Source organism: Hyperolius riggenbachi, chromosome 5, assembly GCF_040937935.1.
Source record: "Hyperolius riggenbachi isolate aHypRig1 chromosome 5, aHypRig1.pri, whole genome shotgun sequence".
In the NCBI taxonomy this organism is placed as follows: Eukaryota; Metazoa; Chordata; class Amphibia; order Anura; family Hyperoliidae; genus Hyperolius; species Hyperolius riggenbachi.
In genome coordinates, this window is record NC_090650.1 from 406,904,464 (window position 1) to 406,929,076 (window position 24,613).

General features: G+C 41.8%; 1 protein-coding gene and 1 long non-coding RNA gene across 10 annotated transcripts in view; one reads left to right on the forward strand and one right to left on the reverse strand.

Annotated features, from left to right (window-relative positions):
- TRPS1 (transcriptional repressor GATA binding 1) overlaps positions 1–24,613 on the reverse strand; it is a 415,290-nt gene that overhangs the window by 345,160 nt on the left and 45,517 nt on the right. Inside the window, exon 1 of one of the 9 annotated variants that reach the window (XM_068237931.1) lies at positions 15,541–15,681. The exons of 7 other annotated variants lie outside the window; for them this stretch is intronic. In XM_068237931.1, the coding sequence (XP_068094032.1) occupies positions 15,541–15,602 (62 nt within the window). In that variant the 5' untranslated portion in view covers positions 15,603–15,681. Of the gene's footprint in view, positions 1–15,540; positions 15,682–24,613 lie in introns of those variants that run through there. One more of the 9 variants, XM_068237944.1, reaches the window with a different exon arrangement.
- LOC137519147 (uncharacterized) overlaps positions 16,054–24,613 on the forward strand; it is an 82,883-nt gene continuing 74,323 nt past the window's right edge. The window contains exon 1 of the long non-coding RNA XR_011020973.1: positions 16,054–16,251. This is a non-coding gene — a long non-coding RNA (uncharacterized lncRNA). The remainder of the gene's footprint in view (positions 16,252–24,613) is intronic.

Here is a 24,613-nt window from a genome sequence, read left to right on the forward strand (position 1 = left end):
AACACAGCATAGTTATTTGTGTGCTAGGCACTGTACATACCCATGTCTATCTCATTATGCCACATGTCAGTTGTGGTATCCTTTAAGTGTGAAATCGATTTAAAAAAAAAGATTACTTGTGAGAAAAGCTCCGTCAGGGCCAAGGTGAGACAGCTAATGAGAGAAGTTTTGTGAGAGCTCTTGCTAGGAAAAACAAATTTGTTTAAAGTTATAAAAAGTTTGCCCAGCTTGTGTCAGGTCTGAGGCATGGACGCTGATCTACCTGGGTTTGAATCATCTTTATAAATACCATTTATGCTTATGTCTGCTATAAAGTAAAAAAAAAAAAAATTGAAAAAGACAGAAAAATAAAAATGTAGGACGCCCACACCCAGACACACGCATAGTTTACCATAGCCACTACTGTGTGCCATGTTATACAGGTGAAAGTTGAAAAAAATAGAATACAGTATCATGCAAAAGTAATTTATTTCAGTAATTCAACTTACAAGGTGAAACTAATATATGAAATTGGAACCCTTTGCAGGCGTTTTGGAATAAGGAGCTGATCAGAGTCTGACACTTTGAGCCTAGAATATTGAACCTTTTCACAATACTCTAAGGCCCCGTTCACACTGCACGCGTTTCCAGCCGCGTTTTGGAAACACGTGCAGGTGGCCGACACGCACGACATCAGACAGTGCATAGAGTGCACTGTCTGATGTTCACACTGCATGCGTTCCGGACCTGTGCGGTCAGGGAACGCATGCTGCATGCATTTTTTGCCAAAACGCGTGGCTGTCCCATTCACTTTTCAGTGATGGGATCTGCCACGCAACGCATACAAACGCGGATGGCGTGCGTTCGTACGCGTTGCGTTCTGCATGCGTGCCTGTCCGCGTTTGTAATGTGAACGGGGCCTAAGGCTTCTTTCACAGTGGAACGTTGCGTTTGATGCGACGTTAAAGTCGCACAACGTGCCCCTAACGCAGCACATGCAGGTTTTGAAATTGGACGTTATTTTGCACTGCGTAATGGGTCTCTTGGTGCGCCGTTTTCGTTGCATACTGATGGAACGAAAACAGCGCATGCGTTACATTTAAAAATAAAAAACATTACTGAGCATGCGCAACACGCATAACGCAGCAAATGTATTGCTAAACGCACAGCATGCAGGACTTTCTAAATATTGCTACACGTTACACACAACGCAACGTGTGCACTGTGAATGTCGCACAGACTTAGTATTGCTGTGCGTTAGTCTGCGTTATATTTTATAACGTGTGACTTTAACGTCCCACTGTGAAAGAGGCTTAATAGTCTGAGATTTTGATTTTGCGGTTCTCACAAGCTGTAAGCCATAATCATCAAAATTAAAACACATAAAGGCTTGAAATATCTCGCTTTGCATATATTTATGTATTATATAATAGTTTCACTTTTTAAGTTGAATTACTGAAATAAATGAACTATTGCACAATATTCTAATTTTTTGAGTTTCACCTGTATATCACTCTTTAGTTACTATTCCCATTTGTTTTCATTTATTTATTTAAAAGTGCTAATTAATAAAAAGAGAAAAGAGAAAAAGTTTTTTAAACTACTACTGTAAATCCGTGTACACTTTACATTTATGAAATTTGTAAAAATGCATTCACTGCGCTGCATTACGTCGACTTGTTTTTGAGACTCACTGTGACATGAACTCACTGAAGGGCCTTTGAAGTGTCTCGCAGAGCTACACCGTAATTTGTAAGATCGTTTTTGCTGCATAATTTTAAAGTTAGGGAAAGAGTGTTTCGGAAATGTATTCAAACACTCGGTAGCATGTTTTTTTTTTTGTTTTTGTTTTTTTTAGTAAGCTAATATCCGTAAAAATCAATTTAAATAAACACTGAAATAGCAAAAAAAAAATTTATTTGAAAGTGATTATTTTTTGTATTCCCTTTATGATTATAGGACATCTATCTGGCAGTACAATGGCTAGCAGTTATTATCATTATTTAGGATTTATATAGCGCCAACATCTTCCACAGTGCTGTACAGAGTATACTGTCTTGTTGTTTAACTGTCCCTCAGAGGGGCTCACAATCTAATCCAGGTTTTGCCTTGTAGCTCCAAGGTAACAGATTCAAAGCCAGGAGGACACTGCATGCATGGAGTTTACTTACACATCCCAAAACCATACTAAAAAGTTACTAAAAAACACTGGTGAAGGCGCGATTGATGATATGATACTACTAAATGTTATATATATGAGAAGCGTAATTTCTTACCTTCTCAGAAGGGCAAACCATTACTTAATGGAAAAAGTCAAGACATGAACGGTAGACGGCACGTTTCATGGATCTTGGCCCACCGCCTCAGGTCAATACCAGCGCCTGTAGAACTTTTGGTCACGAATGTGAATGCCAACAAAAAAATTTATACTAAAAAATGAATCCCCCCCCCCCCCCCCCCAAAAAAAATGGCCTTGGACTATAGTAGTAAAATCAGACTAGGGCAACGGTAGGGATTAGATTGTGAGCTCTCTTTGAGCAACAGTTAATGACATCATGGACTATGTACTCTGTAGGAGCAAGAAGTTTTAAATCAGGATGATATCATTTATTGGCTAATTAAAATGAATAAGAATAAGCAAGCTTTCGGCCTTGCAGCCTTCGTCAGGCTTACAACAGGATGTAAGCCCGACGAAGGCTGCAAGGCTGAAAGCTTGCTTATTCTTATTCTTTTTAGTTAGCCAATAAATGGTATCATCCTGATTTAAAACCTCTTGCTTTTACTTATGGCTAACACGGTACAATACCCTACTGCTACTACTCTGTAGGAGAGCTACAGCTAATGTTGTGGCTATATAAATTCAAAAATAACAATAACAAAATATCTATCATCATAACTATCAAACATTTATTTTGCATCTTAGGATGAAATATTAAAAAAAAAAAAAAGAAAGAAAAAGAAAAATCCCTTTCTTGCCAACCCTCCAGTACAGACAGACATTGCCCATTTCAATCTTTTAAGAAGATTGTTTGCAAAGCTTGAGGTTACAATAGGTCAGTTCAGATGTTCGTCTTTGTGGCTGCAATGTTTGTACGGTATTGTTTTGGGGCAACAGATTGCTGGCATTCCCTGTTAGTCATACATGCTAGTGAGGAGAAGAAAGAGAGGATGTACTGCCCTATGAAGAGGGGACAGCAAGAAGAAGCTCTTTAGGGAGGGAAGGGGGGTGGAGTCTAATTGCCCTATGGAGAGGAAATAGAACCTGCTGGGACTGCTCTAAGGAGAAGAAGAAGGAGGAACTGCATGCACTGTGATATGGAGAGAGTAGGGTTAGGAGAAGCTGATTGTAAACACAGACAAACACAGAACATTTATATCGCGCTTTTCTCCTGGCGGACTCAAAGCGCCAGAGCTGCAGCCACTAGGACGCGCTCTATAGGCAGTAGCAGTGTTAGGGAGACTTGCCGAAGGTCTCCTACTGAATAGGTGCTGGCTTACTGAACAGGCAGAGCCGAGATTCGAACCCTGGTCTCCTGTGTCAGAGGCAGAGCCCTTGACCGTTACACTATCCAGCCACCTATTGTACTGCCCTAGTTTCAAATTTAGTGTCTTCTGGTTATATGAGTTTCGCAACGCACAGTACCATATCATTTGAAACGTGGGTGTAACGTACGTGGTGTGTAGTAGCGCACTGCTAGGCTCACATTCTTATGCTGGAATCTGACCCACTACAATGGCAGCGCGAACGTGTGAACACGCTCATTGGTCGATCATTGCAGCTTGTTGCTTTGCTCATTATAACTTGTTATAATGCAATGTGCATGGTGTGGATGCACCCTTAAGCTAAGTACCACCGTTCAGATCAGATGGATCGGGGATCTCCACCGACGAACAAGCAGCGCCATCTTCCCCCTCTGGCCCCGGTGGAAATAGCCGAGCCTGACGGGGCCACCCTACTGCGCTGGCGCGAGAAACCTGTGCAGTATAGTGGACCCGATCAGGCCTGGCTATTTTCACCGGGGCCAGAAGGGGAAGATGGTGCTGCTCTTGCGCTGGATCCCAAAGTTAAATATCGCTGTGTGCTGCTGACCGGGGGTCCCAGTGCTGGATCCATGCTCGGAAGGAGGAAGCCTCACTAGGATCCAGAGGCTTCCCCCTCCCAAGGTAAGTACCCCCAGGGGCTCTTTTTTTTCTTACAGGTTCTTTTTAACCCCTTGCCAACCGTTCCATGCCAATTGGCGTGAAATGCGGCGGCAGCCCCAGGACAGCTCAACGCGCGCATCTCTGCTCCGTCATCAGTCTGCCAGTGGCAAGACTGTTAGACGGCCGTCTATTTACATAGGCTGATGCCTATGAGAGAGGATTGCTAGGATTGGCTGGAGAGGGGTGGCAGGGAGCGGTTAAAAAACAAAAAAAAATAGCAAAATGTAATTAAAAAAAAAACCAGACAAACACACAAATAAACAAACAAACATGCCGGCAGGGATCAGAGCCCACCAACAGAAAGAAAGCTCTGTTGGTGGGGAGAAAAGGGGGGGGGGTCACTTGTGTGCTGCGTTGTACGGCCCTGCAGCAAGGCTTTAAAGCTGCAGTGGCCTAAATTGTAAAAAAAAAATAGCCTGGTCACTAGGGGGTGTAAACCTAGGGTTCTCCAGTGGTTAAGGGGAACCTTAAGATTTTAGTATTAAAAGGCAAGAGTGCTGACCAATCAGCCAACATGCTGCTCTCCTAACTGTGCTGATGAATTGAAATAAACATAACAATTAAAGCCACACGTTGAATCCCCTTCTCTGCCCTTTTAAAGAGTTTCCCCAGCTGAACGCACGTTTCTCGGCAGAGTAAAACTCTTGCTGTGTTTGGACACCTGGACGGAATCTTTCCCCTGCGTTCGATAGCAGAGTTTACCATTTTGGGCTTTGTATATACGTATCAGCAATGATTTACACAAACGACAACTATACAGCCCAGCGTAGAAAAAAAAATCAGATATTTATACTGTTAGATCACTTAGGGTTTTTGAGCTGAGCTAATGCCAACCGCTAAAAAAAGTACACAAATCAAAATATGGTACCTTTGTCCAAACAATACTCCCGTTCATGATATAACAGAAACCGTCAGACATAATCACTCACCAGGAAGGAACTGAAAACACACCACATACAGGTGCCTCAAAACGCTCCAAGGCAAAACTGAAGGAAACTATTAAACCCTGCGAGTCACCTGCAGACGTTACCAGACCAAGAAATCTATTTTCCAATCTGAACCAATATTTAGCTGTAATTTTACAAGTCGGTAACAAAGGCCGGAGTCTGAGCCCGTACAAAAATAAGATAGCTTTTTAAGCTTAAAGAGACACTGAAGCAGAAAAAAAAATAAATTATGATATAATGAATTGGTTGTGTAGCACGGAAAATTACTAGAAGATTAGTAGCAAAGAAAATATTCTCATTTTTATTTTCAGTTATATATTGTTTTTTACAACATTGCATCATTCTCTAATATTTGCAGTTTACACACTACTCAGCATTCTAAATGATTTTACAGAGCAGGCTAGTGAACTATTGACCTGTCCTCTGGGGAGAAAAAGAAAATACAGTGGCTGACAGTTGAGATAATAGGCTTCAGAAGGCAGAGCTCTCTGCAACTTTGAAAGTGGTGGAGCTCAATGGCTTTTTTACATAGATAACAACTGGAGTTTCTTAACTCTTCCTGTACTGGAAACAAATATTAGACTCATCTCTGCTGTTAATGTTTTATTTCTTAGCTGTATTACACATACAAATCATTATATCATAATTTTTTTTCGCTTCTGTGTCTCTTTAAAGGAAACACGATGTGAAAATAAACTGATGAGATAAACAATTGTATCTATCCTCCTTCTTCTAAAAATGACCTTTTTTATATATATCACACAGTTTTATTTACATTTTTAAATCTACTTTTTACGTTTTTAGAGTTTCATGAGCTGTGCACAATGACACATTCATTGAAGTATGCTAGAGCTAAAATCTAGGAATAACTGACCCGTTTTATTTCCTTCCTTGTCACAGAAGCCATTTTCTGCCAGGAAAGTGTTTTATGGCTATAAATGCTTATCTGTGAGGCTTACTTATAGTCCAACTTGGTCCCGACCCAGACTGAAACTGTCACTTGGATACCTGATTTTTAACTCTTTCAGGCATAGAACAAAAAAAAAAAGGAACACAGCGTTGTTATTTGTGTGCCTGGCTCTGTACATTCACACGTCTATCGCATCATGTCACATGTCACCTCCTTTAAAACTCCAGCATTCTGATAATTGTTTTGCTTCCTGAATTTATAAAACACTAATTAATATTATTTTACTAATCAGTTCCTGCCACCAGTGGGTTGCAGTTTGAAGGTTTATGACCCCTCCGGGCTGTCCAGATAACACCAAAGAACTCGTCGGTATGAACTGGCTTTAAGGGTTCGTTTCCACAATAAATTGCAAATGCAGCCACACTATGATATACATGATAGCGCCACAGATTGCCCAGAAAGCTCATGGTGAACCAAGCAATATTCCTCTCGATCGTTTTGCTGCTCGAGATCTCATAGAAGTGAATGGAAAAAGATAAGAAAAACGAGCGGAAGAAATCGAGTGGAAAAAACGATTGAGCTGAGAATTGAATGGGAGAAAAGTATTGTGTGTTCCCAGCATTAGGGGCTGAAAGAGACCAAAAAGCCTCCTTGTTAAAATGCTACGCAAAACAGAAGTTTGCCTTCTTAAAACAGAAGGTATTTGCAATTATAATACTAGCGTCATTGTGTTTTGAAAAACATACGCGTTTTGTAAATTGTATGGAATTGCACGCACTGGAAATGGGCCGTAACCTATTACCTGGCAAAGCTTTTGTTTTAATCTTACAAATAGTGAGAAAAGTTAAGGCTCTCTTTTGAATATTTTGGTTTTCTAGGCAGTGGTTTAAAGGGACACCAAGCAGTGCAGAAACTATGGAAAGATGCATTTCATTTTAAAGCTCTCTTTCTCCTCTTTCCAATGACATAGAAACCGCTATTTTCGCGATTGAAATTGCTGCGGCCGCGATTTCGATCGAGAAAATAGAGAAAACTAAAAGGCGTAGGGCCGTGGCTTAGGTGTCGCCAGAAAGAGGAGAAAGAGAGCTTTAAAATGATATCCATCTTTCCATAGTTACATTGTATTACACAGGGCGACTTTTTCTCAAAGTCAGCAGCTCCATTCAGCAGAAAAAGTCGCCCTGTGTAATACAATGTAACTATGGAAAGATGGATATCATTTTAAAGCTCTCTTTCTCCTCTTTCCGGCGACACCTAAGCCGCGGCCCTACGCCTTTTAGTTTTCTCTATTTTCGTGATCGAAATCGCGTACGGCGGCGGTTTATATATCATTGGAAAGAGGAGAAAGAGAGCTTTAAAATGATATGCATCTTTCCATAGTTTCTGCACTGCTCAGTGTCCCTTTAACTGGAAATTGTTAACCTCCCTGGCGGTAAGCCCGTGCTAAGCACGGGCTATGCCGCCGGGAGGCACCGCTCAGGCCCCGCTGGGCCGATTTGCATACATTTTTTTTTGCTGCACGCAGCTAGCAGTTTGCTAGCTGCGTGCAGTGCCCGATCGCCGCCGCTAACCGTCGCGCCGCAGCCGCCCCCCCGGACCCGTGCGCTGCCTGGCTAATCAGTGCCAGGCAGCGCTGTGGGGTGGATCGGAGTCCCCCTTGACGTCACGACGTCGGTGACGTCATCCCGCCCCGTCGCCATGGCGACGGGGAAGCCCTCCAGGAGATCCCGATCTTTGAGCGGGATCTCCTGATCGCCGGAGGCGATCGGAGGGGCTGGGGGGATGCCGCTGAGCAGCGGCTATCATGTAGCAAGACTTTGTCTCGCTACATGACAAAAAAAAAAAAAAATTTAAGAACGCATTTGCTGCCCCCTGGCGGATTTTTGCAAACCGCCAGGAGGGTTAATAAAAGTTGAATCCAGACACACTAGATGGATAAGAACGTCTTCTCTAGCCCATGAATATGAGTGGACAAGGCAGAGCACACTCACATGGAATGTGCAGTGCTTCAAGCACATGGGCAAAGTGATGTAAAGTCACAGGGTGGAAGCAAATGAAAAGGGCAGTAAAACACATTGAAGACCACCTGTTCCCCTTCCCCCCTCCTTTCCTCCAGGGATCCCTATTGCTACATCCTTGTCTCTGTGCCTGATTAACCAAGATTCTCCAGGACTAGAGATCTCTGGGGAACATAAGGGATCCTGCACACATGGCATGGGTTTATTAAAACAAACATTGTATTGGGAGGCAAGGATCTGTGCCCCTTACATGGGTGTTCAAGTAACGCAGCACCAGTGCCTCTAACCCAGATCTTCCTGTTTTCTTATTGATGCTGTGAGCAACCAGCCCAACTCCTTGTTTCATTTTCAAATCAACCTTGAAGAATCACTTGCATGCAGGGCGGACATCTCAAGGGAACCAACTGTCGTTCTCACATTCAGGAAGACAAACGTAGAACCGCACATATCCACTTCCTGTATCCAGATTAGGAAGTCAAAGATTTCGAGCACAAGTTCAAAAGTTTACAAACAGTAAGGGTGGCCATACACTTATAGATTTGCAGCAGATTCGACCATAAGATAGATTTCTGTCAAAAGTTTGTAAAGTTGAATCTGACAGGAATCTATCTGATGAGTGCCACACACTAGGAACAGATTTCCAATAGATTTCAGGATGAAATCTATTGGAAATCTATCTAAATGCATTATTGGACCATTAGATCCAATGCAACTCTATGGGCCATCCATCTGCTGCCAGCAGCAGATCAACCTAGATCTTCCATCCTGTCAGATAGATCAAAATCGAGCGAAATCGGACGCACATCAATCGATCGGCTTAGTTGATAGAATCAACTAGAATTGATCGATGGCTGAAATTGACCAGTGTATGGGCCCCTTAAGTAAACAAATCAACCAAAAGTCTAATCTTTGTTAATCATATCAGGACATGCTTTTTAAAGGGAACCCGCGGAGAGTGGGATATGGAGGCTGCCATATTTATTTCCTTTTAACAATACTAGTTGCCTGGCAGCCCTCCTGATGCTGTGCCTCTAATACTTTTAGCCATAGACCCTGAACAAGCATGTAGCATATTAGGTACTCAGACTCAGCGGACTCAGGTTTTATTGGATTAGCCATATGCTTGTTCCAGGATTTTGACTCACACTAATGCCAGAAGATCAACAGGGCTGCCAGGCAACAGGCATTGATTACAAGGAAATAAATATGGCAACCTCCATATCTCTCTCACCTCGGGTCCCCTTTAACTTAGTAGGAAAATTAGAAACATACGTGCATGCATACAGGTGTGATAACATCAGGAGAAATCTCAGCTGTCAGAGGGTCATATAACAATATAGCTACATCTAAACATACACTATACAATTATCACACGATTTTTTTTCTTCGTCAGTTGATCAATATAGTGATTGATCTAATTACCTTAAAGAGAACTCGAGGTGGGATTTACTTATGCTAGTGGGGCACAGAGGCTGGTTGTGCACACTAACACCAGCCTCTGTTGCCCCATGGTGTGCCTCCAGCACCCCCCTGCGCGCCGCTATACCCCCGCAGTGCTGGCAATACGCAGCGCGTCGCCAGCACAATGTTTACCTCTCGCCTGTCTGTTAGCGCCGCTCCCCCGCCTCCTCCATACCGGCGCTACCCGCCCGCGTCCCTTCCCTCCCGCTGATTGGAGGGAAGTGACGCGGGCGGGTAGCGCCGATACGGAGGAGGCGGGGGAGCGGCGCTAACAGACAGGCATAGGTAAACATTGTGCTGGAGACACGCTGCATGTTGCCAGCACTGTGGGGGTATAGCGGCGCGCAGGGGGGTGCTGGAGGCACACCATGGGGCAACGGAGGCTGGTGTTAGTGTGCACAACCAGCCTCTGTGCCCCACTAGCATAAGTAAATCCCACCTCGAGTTCTCTTTAAATCAATCGCGTAATGTCAGTACGCTACAAGCAATCTCTGAAATTATGAATTAGGCAAGAAATAGTTGTATCGGCTGTCTAATTAAAATTGCAATGAGGGTTTTGCATACTTCATCTATACACAGTTGATAAAGGAATCGACATAAAGAAACATAATTGATGTAGTTTCTATGCAAGCGATCGCAAAGTTATAAATCTTACATCGATTGTGTTAGAAATGTATGAGCTGACGCCTTATCAATAATTTTACGATTGACAAAAAAAACATTCTATTGATTTTAGCCCTTAATATCAAATCAAAAGACTTGATTTATTGATCGCAAGTGTTTGAAATGTACTTTGATTTACAATTGATTAGATGTTTTGTCGAATCGAATGTCTAATTGGGCAAGAAACATTGTACAGTATTTGGCTATTTTTGAAGAGGAACGGTAGTGAAAATAACATAATGAATACAATTGGATATTTTTTACAATACAGGTAGTCCCCGGTTAACGAACGAGATAGGGACTGTAGGTTCATTCATAACCTGAATCTGTTCTTAAAGCGGATCCAAAATGAAAAACTAACTAACAAGTAACTTGTCTATATATCTTATCTAAAGTTTAGATAGTTTACACAGCATATCTAGCTGCAAACAGCTTCAAAAGTTTATGATTATTTATTCCTGTGATACAATGAGGGCAGCCATGTTCTGTTTGTCACATTGTCACAGGCTAAGGGCTGGAGATGCTATCAGCTTGCCTGTGTGTAAATTCAGTCCCCTCTCCTCCTCCCCTCTGCCTCTGAAATCAATGGCTAGTAACCTCCTCCTCCTCCTGCCCAGACTGAGCTCCCATAAGCCCTTGCTACACTGCCAAGGCACTCTGGAGAAGCTGTGGGCGAGGCTTGTTTAGTTTATAGGGAATTAGAGTATTAAAACAAAACAAAAAAAGTATTTGGCTTGAGGAATGCCCTATAAACTACATGAAAGGAACACAATTATGCAATGAGTAAAAGTTTATCTCGGATACACTTTAAGTCGAAGCATTGTGCCGTCTCTGTCCCCTGTACCTCCAGTGTCCCCCTCTGTGTAACATCTGCCCTCTGTACCTGCTTATACAAGTTTAAAAGCCATTTTTTTCTGTGAATTTTTTAAAATCGATTTTTTTCAAAAACTACAAGTCCAATTTAAAAAAAAAAAATTTGACTTGTTCCCATGGAAACACAGAATCCACGCCGTTCGTATCGGTCGTTCGTTCGTAAGTCGGGCATTCGTAAGTCAGGCACTACCTGTATTCATTTATAGATTATTTAGTCAGTGTTTGCCCATTGTAAAATCTTTCCTCTCCCTGATTTACATTCTGACATTTACCACATGGTGACATTTTTAGTTCTGCCAAGTGACCTGTACGGAATGTTTGTTACTGAGAATTACTGAGACCCCCTCATGATCTATTGAAGAAAATGTAGCGATCTCTCAAGGGAAAGGGGGTATCAGCTATTTATTGGAATGAAGTTCAATCCTTGGTTACAATTCCTCTTTAAGAATGTGTAGCTGTAGTTTCTCCTGTTTGATCCCTATGCTAATTGTGTTAAAGGAAGCACACATTCTTTTACTACTTAATAGGCTTGCTGGTCTTTAGATTGAACTTAATGCCCTTCCAGTTCTACAACAATTTGTCTGCCCCAAGCCATATGTCCATAGCAGCTATTGAGCAATGCTCTGGGATTGTTAATTGTGGTAGAAGACTTGTAGATGCAATGCTGTGTACAATTCTACTGATAGCTAACAGGATAGCATTTCACTGACAAGGCTACTCCAGCAACAACTGTTCACCAGCACCCTGATTCCTTAATTATGTCCCATCAAAGAGCTGCTCCAATGAAATGTGACATGAACTGCCTCTTAAAGCGGATCCGAGATGAAAAACTAACTATAACAAATAACTTGTCTATATATCTTATCTAAAGTTTAGATAGTTTACACAGCAAATCTAGCTGCAAACAGCTTTAGGCCCCGTTCACACTTGCGGTTTAGTAAAAACCGCACCGGATGTCCGGACCACACCGTATCCGGACCGGACCTGATCCGTACGGTTCCTATCCGGATCCGGTCCGTTTGCATCCGGTTTCCGTGCGGTGTGAACACGGTTGCGGTCCGGATCCGGTTTCTTAAGGAGATACACATCCTGTAAATACCTGGGGTCTGGAAGGTCAGCAGAAGGGTCTGGGGTCATTGTTGGAGACAAGTGGACGTGTGGAGACCATCCGTGGATACAGAGACTGCAGTTGGGACCATGGATCCAGGCATTTTTTACTCGTAAACCTGGGAATTCTCTCCTTCCTGTTGTTCGCCTCCTTGTCAGACATATCAGACATGTTGCTGCCAAAAAGAGCTCCAGCATGAAATCGCTGCTGCCCCACTCTTTGAACGCTGGGCCCATGTGGTCCCCATCCAAAATGCATAGGAAGTGGGGTAGAACGTCCGGTTTTTGTAGCCAGTGTGTTGTGCGCTCTCCGGCTCTCATTGCTTTGTATTGGCCGGATGGTGCAGTCCGGCTCCGCCCCGGATACGGCTGCCGGAGGAGCCGGACCAAAAAATAGCGCATGTTGGAACGGACGCCGGAGTCCGGATCCGGCCCGGATCCGGTCCGGCTCCGGTCCGGCAGAACGGACGCATGTGAACGGACGCATAGGCTTTCATTGCTATGCCGTGCGTCCGTTCCGTCCGTTCTGCAAGCGGTCCGGCTCTGGCACGGCGATTCCGGATGGCCACCGCTAATGTGAACCGGGCCTTAATAGAAAATTATTATTTCTTCCCGTGATACAATGTCAGCAGCCATGTTGTTTGTAAACATTACACAGAGGCAGGCTTATCTGTATCTTGAGCCATCAGCCTAATCCCCCCTCCTCCTCACTCCTCCCCTCTGCCTCTGAAATCAATGGCTAGTAACACCTCCTCCTCCTCCTGCCCAGACTGAGCTCCCATGAGCCCTTGCTACTGCCAAGGCTCTCTGAAAACCCGTGGGCGTGGTTTATTTAGTTTATAGGGAATTAGAGTATTAAAACAAAAACAAAAAAGTATTTGGCTTGAGGAATGCCGTATAAACAATAGGAAAGGAACACAATTATGCAATGAGTAAAAGTTCACCTCGGATCCGCTTTAAGGTAAGGTTACCACATTGGGGCCCTTATTCAATTCACTTTTTTCTTAAGTTTTCTCCTAAGAGATACTATTTCATCTTCTGTTTAAAATATATTAGCACTCTGCAAATGAAAAAAGCACCAAAAAGTATGCGACAAAAGTCCTGTCAAAATTATTTTGCATATAGTCTTGCTTTCTGGTGGCTTAAAAGGTATTTTATTGCTAAGGGGTGCAAGGTGGCCTAGTGGTTAGTGCTCTCGCCTTGCGGCGCTGGGTGCCGGTTCAAATCCCAGCCAGGGCACTATCTGCAAGGAGTTTGTTTGTTCTCACTGTGTCTGTGTGGGTTTCCTCCGGGCACTCCGGTTTCCTACCACATCCCAGAAACATACAGATAAGTTAATTGGTTTCCCCCTACATTGGCTCTAGGCTATGGTACACACACTACACAATACACACATAGACATATAACTATGGCAGGGATTAGATTGTGAACTCCTCTGAAGGACAGTTAAGTAACAAGACAATATATACTCTGTACAGTGCTGCAGAAGATGTCGGTGCAACATCATGTAGGAGAAAACTTCAGAGAAAAAGTGAATTAAATAACAGCCTACGTTTCTCTAACCATCTTTCCCATAGCAGCGTTCTGCTGTGTTGTTCAAATGCATGAGAGATGCCATCTTGATGACGATAGCAGCACATGCACAGAACAGGGAGAATTCATACTTACTACAGGCTATACAAGGAGAAAAGGCAGAGCAATGACCAGGCAGGATTGAAATACGGGACACAGGTACTCTTAATTTAAAAAGGCCACTGTGACATTGATATAACTATTAATTCAGTGCAGGAATATACAGTGTTTTCCCCAGGCCCTTTTAGCCGGGCGCTCCACCCAGCTAATTTTGGTGAGCAGCCAACATTGGCTCTCCTCCTCATCCCCCCCCCCCCCTATGCTGTGCTGGAAGACTATGGGCCCTGACACACTAAATAGCGCTTTGCGGGTCGTTTTCATTTTTTTTAAAAGCCTCCATTGACTTCCATTAAAATTGCAGTAAATGTTTTTTAAAAATTGTGATATTTACCGTGATTTTAATGTAAGCCAATGGAGGCGTTTTTACAAAACAAAAACGACAAAATGCTATTTGGTGTCCCTATATGTCATTGCAATTCATACAGCATAATAATCTTTAAAGAAAAAACATTTCTTTGTTACAGCCGATACAAATCCTGCAATAAATCTGCAGTGTTTCTACTTCCAGCTTTTCTAGAAGCAGATATAGGGTTAACATCTGTTGTTTACTAATTAACTCTCTGCTGTGGGTGCCAGCTGACACAGCTGAGAGATCAAATTACAACTTCACAGATGAGGGGGGAATTAGACAGGCTAAACTCTCTAAATACATACAGGGTGCATTTCTCTGTGTTTCCCTTCTGTCTTGTGCAAGCGTTCAGGTCCACTTTAAGTGTAAAAAAGGAGATAAACACAAATCGTAATTAGCTATTCGCTTCTACGCATTACACTGACTAATTTTAAAGGATACCCGAAGTGACATGTGACATGATGAGATAGACATGTGTATGTACAGTGCCTAGCACACTAATAACTATGCTGTGTTCCTTTTTTTCTTTCTCTGCTTGAAAGAGTTAAATATCAGGTATGTAAGTGGCTGACTCAGTCCCGACTCAAACAGGAAGTGACTACAGTGTGACCCTCACTGATAAGAAATTCCAACTATAAAACACTTTCCTAGCAGAAAATGGCTTCTGAGAGCAAGAAAGAGATAAGAAGGGGAATTTCTTATCAGTGGAGGGTCACACTGTGGTCACTTCCTGTCTGAGTCAGGACTGAGTCAGCCACTTACATACCTGGTATTTAACTCTTTCAGGCAGAGAAAGAAAAAAAGCAACATAGCCTACTTATTTGTGTGCTAGGCACTGTACATACTTCGGGTATCCTTTAATTTGTACTTCTGTGTTTTACAGTCTGTTGTTTAACTTGATTTTTTTTTTACTTTTTTTGAGCAAGGAGTGCTTAAAGTATTTAAAGAATGAGAGTATTAAGCAGTAACCTGTAAAGTCCTATAGGTAATGCTCACCTCCCAGACTACCATGCTGCTATTGCAAATAAACCTAAATTATCCCAGGAGGCACCACAGCACTGCCTCTAAATGCCTTACATAATCCAAAATCACAGGCAGCAGAGTAAGATCTCCAGAGACAAATGCGTGGCATTAATTATATTCGGAAACCCACAATTATGCCATTATTTTTGGAAAGAGGAATATAAGTATATAATTTGAAATTGCATGTAAGGCTATTTCACAATATGGCCACAGTTGTACCGGTTAGAAGTGTGCGCTAAACCCACCTTTGCACTCCAAGGCCCTTATCCAATCACAGTAAACGTGAAGTGACTTTAAAAAAAGACAGATACTTACCTATGGAGAGGGAAGGCTCTGGATCCTATAGCATCTTCCCTGTCTTCTCTTGCTCCCCTCATTGTCACCCACGTTGTGTGTATTCGACCAATTAGTCGAATAAACAATCGTGAGTCCTTGGGGGGATTTGGAACCACTTGTGTCCCGAGTGCTTCCGAACACAGGCAGCTCAGTACAGCACATGCGCGAGCGTGACAGCGCAAGCACTTGTGCATGCGCAGAACGGACGCGTCACGCGAGTACTTCCAAAACCTCCCGAGGCTGCAAATTTAAATGTGGTTGATGGTGCCGGAACGTTGGGAACAAGAGAGGACAGGGAAGGCGCTATAGCAGTGGTGTCCACATTTTTTAGATGAAGGGCCGTTCTTGAGAGCGCTAGGGGGCTCAACTAAGTTGAGCACAATTGTTGTTGATTGTCGTTAGGCAACCTATGCATGTGACACTTTGTCAAACAGCCCATATACCTTGTGCAGTTAGCACAGCGGCAGTTACTGCTACAGTGGTGGTTGATCACTTACAAGCCAGCAAGGGAGGAGGCGGAGCGGGAACACAAAAATGGCCCCTACATGCGGTACCACAGCTATGGCCTGCAGGCCGCATGAAATTTACTGTAGAGAGCTTTGGGGCCACCAGAAAAGGCTCTGCAGGCCCTCAGGCCGAACTTTGAACATGCCTGTTCTATGTAGGATCCAGAGCCTTCCCTGTCCATGGGTAAGTATCTGACTTTTTGGGTTTTACTGCCTTTACATTTACTTTAACTTTTCTCTCCTAGGGCCATATGCAATTCTCTTTTTCACCTGAGTTTTCTCCCAGGAGATAATTTTTCATCTTTGATTTTAAATAACTTTGCAGCACTTTTCACCTAAAAAAGTACCAAAAAGTTGGTGAAAAAGTACTATTAAAATTATTTTGAGCATATTCTTGCCTTCTGGAGGCTTAAAATGCATTCTATTGACAAGTTTAAAAATATCACCTAGGAGAAAACTCAGGTGAAAAAGTGAATTGCATATGGCCCCTGAACTTTCCACCAGGAGATACGCTTTTATCTTATCTAAAAAAACAAAACAAAAAAAACCAAGGTCTTAGCAATTGAAAAAGTACTAAAAAGTAGGTAAAAAAGAAATATCACAATTATTTTGAGTGTTTTCTTGCATGCCGGATGCTTTAGCATTTTTTTATTGGTAAGGTCTAAAATTCTCTTCTTGGAGAAAAATCAGGAGAAAACTTAATAGGATATGGACCCATATTAAGTGAGGAGACCTTTGGCAAGATTCCCTAACACTACTATTGCCTATGCAGCTGTGACGCATTGAGTCCGCCAGGAGAAAAGCACAATATAAATCTTCTGTGTCTTGTCTATGATAGTAGTTGTGGGATACATCCAGGAACATCATTTTATTCAAAACAACACGAGTTTCTTTAAATAATATCTTTAATGGGTAACTGCAGTGCCTTCAATGCTTCGAGACATCTTCACCAGGCAAATTAGCTCATACCAAAAGCAGAATGTATTCTGTAATATATTTTGCTTGATGTAGATGCTTTGTAGCATTGAAAGAGAGCAAGAGATCTTTCAACAGTGTGTCTTTAAACTGTTAGTGTTTTTATATTTTAAGTGGACCTCCGTAGTAAATTCCAAAGTGAGTCAGACTGACACTATGACTGGCCCCGTCTTTTTTTTGCCCAATGCAGCCATGGCTGACTACATCATTAAGCAGCAGGGAAGCATTGTGGCAGCTCTGGAATGTAACATACTGTGGCTGGCACTGCACTACTCCTCTCTTCACCTCACCCCACAGCAGTAATGATATGCTGCGTGGAGTGCGTAAGGGTAATCCTGGGCACCGGCGATCGCCAGACCGCGAATTACTACTCCCTCCACTCAGAGGGGGAATAGTACTTAACGCCGCCGGCAGCAGGGTGAGCCGCCATTCGGCTGACCTTGCGTCCAGCTCACCAGCGGCGTACACATAAGTAGGCATTCACCGTACCAACACCGTGAAACATATACACGCTCATGCTTCTACCGATGATGAACCCAAATCCACCAAAGCTTGCCTTTCACCAAGACACAGAACTTTTATATCGCCCTTTTCTCCTGTTGGACTCAAAGTGCCAGAGCTACCTACAAATCATGGTGCCCACAACAAAACTTCAGTGGAAGCCCCCCACAGTGTTCATATACCCTCCCCCTTCCCAGCTACCACGGCGCTCTTCATGGTATGAAAGCCCAGCTGCCAGAACTCATATAGCAAGGGTAGCAACCATAATCGTCTGTGACAGCAACCACTGCCCTAGTAGTTATGCCTCTGGCTTAGCACACAATTTGGCAGTGGGGTGGTGCAGCATGGTTGTTGTGTTTGACCAGTGGCTAGGCCACAGTTACCACAGAATGTGATAGGATGCATCTTTTACCTTAATAGAGTACTGGTTAAGGGCACTGCCTTTGACATGGGAGACCAGAGTTCGAATCCCAGTGGCTGCAGCTCTTGAGCGCTTTGAATCCGATAGGAGAAAAGCACTATACAAATGTTTGGATTATTATTATTATTTTACCCAATCTCTACTGTAATGCCCAACCGTCCTGATGGAATGCTGTCAGCCTCCAGGGAGCATCAAATTAGTTGGATACATGACTGCCTTCACCATCTTCATGAATCAGCTGTATCTATAGTAAACATGTCTTGCTGCTTAGGAAGCCAGGCTGTAGGTCAACAAATAATAACTAAACAAGTCAACAACATTAAAAAAAAAACAGATAAATCCTTTGTATTCTCTTCCCTTATTATTCTCTAAAAATATATTTTTGTTTTTCCGTTTTCCCAAAGGGCGGAACGACGCTTTAAGAAGTACTCCTCCTGGTTTTAATCTGAGTACAAAATCCTAAATAAAAAGCAAAGATTGTAAACTTTTTATGTTGCTCTGATTTGGGCACAAGATGAAGTTCATTACTGAACTACGTCCCTGATGAAAGGAAAGCCTAAGAAATGGTACATTATGCTCGTGGATGGTCCTGTTACAACCACAGACTATAATTATAAGAACAAATTAGTCACCACCGAGGCCCGGCTACATTGTCGTCTTTTACTACAAAGTAACTGTTGATTATAGACAAACACACAAAAATGCTCCACAAACGTCACGTTCGGCCAACAAAGGGAGCCACATGTGTGAGGCCATAAAAGATATTTTTGGAGTTAATAAAAAAAGATGGAATAGAGGAACTGTTGTCAGGCAAAATATTTTTCCAAAAATATTATCCCAGAATCGCAGATCAATCTGAAACGAATGAGACTGGTGGCAGGAGGGGGCAAGTGCTGGTGACATCATTCTTGGAAGCTTCAGACGGTGTTAAGATATTTATTTTATATTTGGATGACTGGCACCAGAATTAATGAACATGAATGAGGAGCTTGTTTAAAGATGTTTTATATTACAGACAAATGATTTCAATAATGGCAAAGATACCTCCAGACATTATTATATACCGCTGACACATTTTCCGTAGTGCGATAAAGAGGACATAAAACAAGGGACGTTGCTAAGTGTCCTTCAGCGGGGTCACAATTAAAGAGGAGCTGTTGTGAAAATATCAATGAATAAAATTGCTTATTTTTTAAAATATTCATTTATAAATTATATAGGGCCTATTTCCACTACACTCGGATTCTGGATGCAGAAAACTGACTCCAATGAATGTTTATGGGAAATCTGCATCAGAAAAAAATCGGGTTTAGTGGAAACAGGCCCAGTGTTTGCTTATTGTAAAATCTTTCCTCTCCCCGATTCTTAAAGGAGAAAAATTGTAAAATTTAAAATATGTGCAAACATATACAAATAAAAAGTACGTTTTTGCCAGAGTAAAATGAGCCACAAATTACTTTTCTCCTATGTTGTTGTCACTTACAGTAGGTAGTAGAACTCTGACAGAAGCGACAGGTTTTGGACTAGTCCATCTCTTCATAGGGGATTATCAGGGATTTATTTATTTTCAAAAGCACTTAGTGAATGGCAGTTGCTCTGTCCAACTGCCAAAAAACTGTGTAGCGAGCAGTGAAGCTGGTTAGCATCATTGTTTAAATCTTTTTTAGGGAATATCTTTATAAAGATTATTTCCCACAAAGCAAGGAGGTTCACAGACAGCAAACTGTCAGGACCATGGTCTTGACATCACACGGTGGGAGGGGTTTCACCACAATATCAAACATATGCCCCCTATGATCTACTTGAGAAAAGGTAAAGATTTCTCGTGGCAAAGGGGGTATCAGCTATTAATTGGGATGAAGTATCTTTTGAGGTTAACGTTCCTCTTTAAATGTTCCTTCCACAGTATTTGGAGAAAGCTGAACAAGATACTTGTAAAGTTTCAGATTGAGAGAGAAAACCAGAGTGCCTAGAGGAAACTCTTGAAAGCAAACTTCACACAAATAAAATCCATTCTGGGGTTTCAATCTGGAAAAGGAAAGGAGATAATGCCAACACTTTAGTCAGTAGCCACTGACCATCCTTCTCCACCTATGCATGCCCTGACTAGATGCCCAAAGCAAGCAAGCTCAGCAGAATGATCCTTCTAGCGGATTACTACAATATTCTACCTGCCTGCCGGAATCTCACCTTCCCCCCAAACCATCCCTCTATAAGGAAGATGAGTTGAGCTAGTCAAGTGTTTATATTCCTGTGCACATCTGCCTAGAAGTTTGTTGAATCATACTTTTCATCTGAGAGATCGTATGACACCTGATCTGACACAATAAAGAGTTCTCAGAAATGTTCTCGAGCCGAGCAGCATGAAAAAGTAGCCGGGTGGGGGATCGATGGGAAAATGCAGGGCCAGTGCAACGTTGATTACAGCATAGGAAAAGGAGGCAGAGAGCTAATGACAGCCAGGTGCTCACCAAAATTAGCCAGGTGGAGCACCCAGCTAAAAGAGCCTGGAGAGAACACTGCAATATGATTGAAATATGACATTGGCTCTCTGCTGATAAACTCAACCTCATCCTTTCACATTTCCACCCAAGGTTAAAATTTATAATCGAATGGTGGCAGTCTGAAGTCTGCACACGTAACCCAGGTTTTCTACAACCTGCCCAGTTAAGGGAATTATCCACTGGCCACGTTGAATTTTATTTGGCCGATTGCTATTGTAATCCTCCTCGCTTTGAGGCCTCTTAATCTTTATCCCCCTCTGTTCCGTCTTTGCAAAGTACACTCCAAAACAAATTCAATCTTTGAACTGGTGACTTCTATTAACTATGCATGAATCAGATATACCTATAGCTTTGGCATTAAAGCATTAAAGTGTTTTTCAAAGCTTAGGAATGCTGGGCAATTGTTTTAAGAAGAAATTTCTCCTAAGGCTAAAATAAAGGTCCGCTAAACCAGGAAGGTGAAAGAAATCCACTGAACCAATAAATTAGCACTGTTTCTGGCTAACTGATCAACAATTACTGACTTTGATTTAGTAGATCGCTTTCCCCACCTGGTTCAAAGGACATTTGCATGTCAAGAGAATTATCTGCTCGATATTAGTTATGAACTAGATACTTCAAAAAAATATTCAAATATCTGTTTTGACATGAACCAGATTTTTTTGTGTTTTGAGTCAGAACTCAGACCAGCAACACTAGCTGGAGGCCTCGGAATTTTTTGCCAAGGGACACTAATCAACTGGACAACTGGGAACGTCTGTGCCGCCCCCTTCTACTGATAAAATATATGATAACTTGTTTAACCACTTTATCCACAAGTCAATCGATATACGTCCTTTGTGACTTCATCTAAGCCACAAGTCCGTAGATCTACTGACTTGTACAGAAGCAGTGCTGTGCAGGATTTGGCTTGCTCCTTTGCACATTTCGGGCACTATCTGACGCAGCACTAATTGGTGAATGTGAATATATGTTTCCTGAGCTAATGAGATTGATTTTAACTATTAAAAATACTTTTATTTTCTCATTTCATAGTGAAAAATACACTCTGTAGCATTATTTCAGAATCAAATAACTTCACCATAAATTGTGACTGGAACATAATCTACGTTTTGTGATAAGCAGTAAGAATAGCCAAACAAAATGTGTGTTTTTCATCTACAGTAGCACTTTTTATTTTTAAACTGGAATTGGTAAAACTGAGAAATAAATGTTTTTTCTATTTTTTTCTTTGTTTTCCCATTAAAATTCATAGAAAACAAAATTGTTCGAGGGAAAAAAATGGCATACAATGAAAGCCTAGTTTGTCTTGAAGCAAAACAATATATATTTCATTTCTGTGTCCTAAGTAGGGATAAAGTTATTTCTGATTAAATAAGGACATAGCTAAATTGTCAAAACTGCTCTGGTCAATAAGTGGGAAAAAAGGTCTGGATGCGAAGTGGTTAAAAAAACTTTTTTTGTATGTTTCATAAAACATACCTCACAGGTGACCCACAGGCAACTGAAAACTTTGTAAACCAACATGTGAAACCACATCTCCATTCCTTGATCAACAACTGAAAAAAATCGAAAACCTGGGGCAGCATCATGATTCCTCAAATGAAGGGACAAAAAAAGCAAAGCAATATTATACTGGGGAGGAACTGTGCTATTGTGTCAGCTGTGGCTCAGTCATCGTGGACCTCAACTTGCTGAGTGTGTCCGCTGTAGCTACAAAAATGTATTGGCCAAGTCACTGTGGCTCAATAAGCATCTTCCTCACACTTGGCATGTGTGGCTATCGTAGTTATACACATAGAATCAGAATTATTTCTTATTGGCCAGGTAACATCACACTTGCATGGAATTTGACTTGACAGTTGCTCAACAAACACAAATAATATAATAATATTGTAAGAATGGCTACCAGTACGTAAAGAGTTCATTATCTGCTGCTTGATGGTATATTGCTCTGTATTCCAGCAGTTTCAGAATTAAAGCTCATACACATTTCAAGGCTTCGATCACCCAAAACAGTTTGTTATGATGGATTTGGGAGCCTTTTTAAAGTTTTAATAGGAACTCCACAACACTCGTAACTGCTAGTTATCAGTCAGACATCCTGAAAAACTATTGCTATTACCCACTGCAGCTTATTCCTGCTTGTCCTACCCCCTCTTCTCATGGTATAGCTGAAATAATCAAGAGCAATCATTTTGGGCAACCTTCTTTGCCAATGCCCACGGGGTCGGGGGGGGGGGGGGGGGGTTAGTGCAGTTCATCATTAAGAAGGACTACAATTCAGTGGAGGATAAAATATCACTGAGATTCTGAGCATTAAATACACATTAAATTACAAATTGGTGTAACTTTTCTATCCTCTATACAGAATATCATTCAGAATTATTGCATTTTCTTGGGCCGATTTGAGAGTATGAAAGTTCGGATGTATTGGCCCACATGAAATTAAGTTTTTCTCCTGAGTTGTCTCCTAGGAGATACTTTTTCATCTTCAATTTAAAGTAACTTTTCAGCACTTTGCAATAGAAAAAGTACCAAAAAGTAGGTAAAAAAAAGTACTATCAAAATTATTTTGAGTATATGTTTGATGGTGGTTTAAAAAGCATTTATAAGTTTGGAAATATCACCTAGGAGCCCAGGTGTCATACGATCTCTCAGATGAAAAGTATGATTCAACAAACTTCTTGGCAGATGTGCACAGGAATATAAACACTTGACTAGCTCAACTCATCTTCCTTATAGAGGGATGGTTTAGGAGGAAGGTGAGATTCCGGCAGGCAGGTAGAATATTGGAGTAATCCGCTAGAAGTTATTTGCATATGGGTCCTTATGTAATCTATTTATATGTTTTCTAAAGCTGAATACTTACCACTCAATGGAGGAAGATGGATCCAGCGACATCCCCCTCCCAACAAGCGTTCAACAATCCATCTTTCGGCCGGTGGGTATGTGCGACGCCTATGTACGGGAAGTCAAGCGATCACGGTACTATGAAGTTGTCGGGCATCTTAAAGATCTAGCGTGACGGTCGTCATTGCTGAGCGACGCTAAACCATGTGCGTGTAATCACGCGCCTGTATTTCCATCGCGAGATTGCGGAAACAATCGCTCAAAGTATCGCCGGTCATTGGAAAAATTGTCGGGAAAATAGCATTGTGGGTAAGGGCCTTAACACTAGCTAAAAATAATTAGCAAAATAACATTTTAAATTTCGCCTTGCCAATCAAAGGATTCCAGCAAGATCGCCCTTATTCGTGTCTCTTTATGCATCACGTCTATAAAACCATAATAATGGTTAGCATAATTTTTGTTTTTAAATTGCAGGTTTCGGGGAGCAACAGCCCCTTCTTCAGGGAAATGCTGTGGCTTTAAAACCTTGTACCGTAATTTTTATGCAATCAGATAATCTAATATCACAGCTCACATTAAATATACAATTTAAGTGACATTACCTAGAAACTCCTTTCTGGTTAGAGTCTATTTATTCTTTCAAAAGCAAAACCTGCAGAACAGCATCGTGTCTTGAAACCGGGAGGTTTTTTTTTTCCCCTTTGATAAATTCATACCTAGAATTCTGTAGGAACTGCGTATTTCTCAGAAGGATCAAAGCTTGACAGTCCGGTTTTCTAAGTAATCTTAATACCAGTGCGCTGATATCATAGCAACAGATATGCAAAACGTTTGTAAAGACAACTAATAGAATAATAGCACATAATGACAAGTCTGTCTTTTATCGCCACTGAAACCTCCTGGTGCTTGAGGGGCTCAGTTACACGATTTTCCGTCACATAAGTAAGATTATATTGCATTGTGTCAATTATAAGAGAAAGCATTCCGAGTTTCCAAACCCAGTACTTTTTTTTTTTATACGAAAGTCTCGATTTTTAGCATTAGACTTTTGTGTACTTGGGCAAGCTCCTCAAATTAAGGACACCCAATATTTTGGCATGAAGGCTATAAAGGGTTACCAGCATAAAGTTAAGGATATTGAATTATAGTCATCCTCACAGGGTGGGGCATTACAATGGGTGGAGTGCTTAACCTGAAGGAACACAAGACTGGCAACAGTTGACAATGTTTGAAAGTGCTCCCTAGACGCCAGTTTACTGTACCAATCAAGCCTCCAATGGATTCGGCACGGA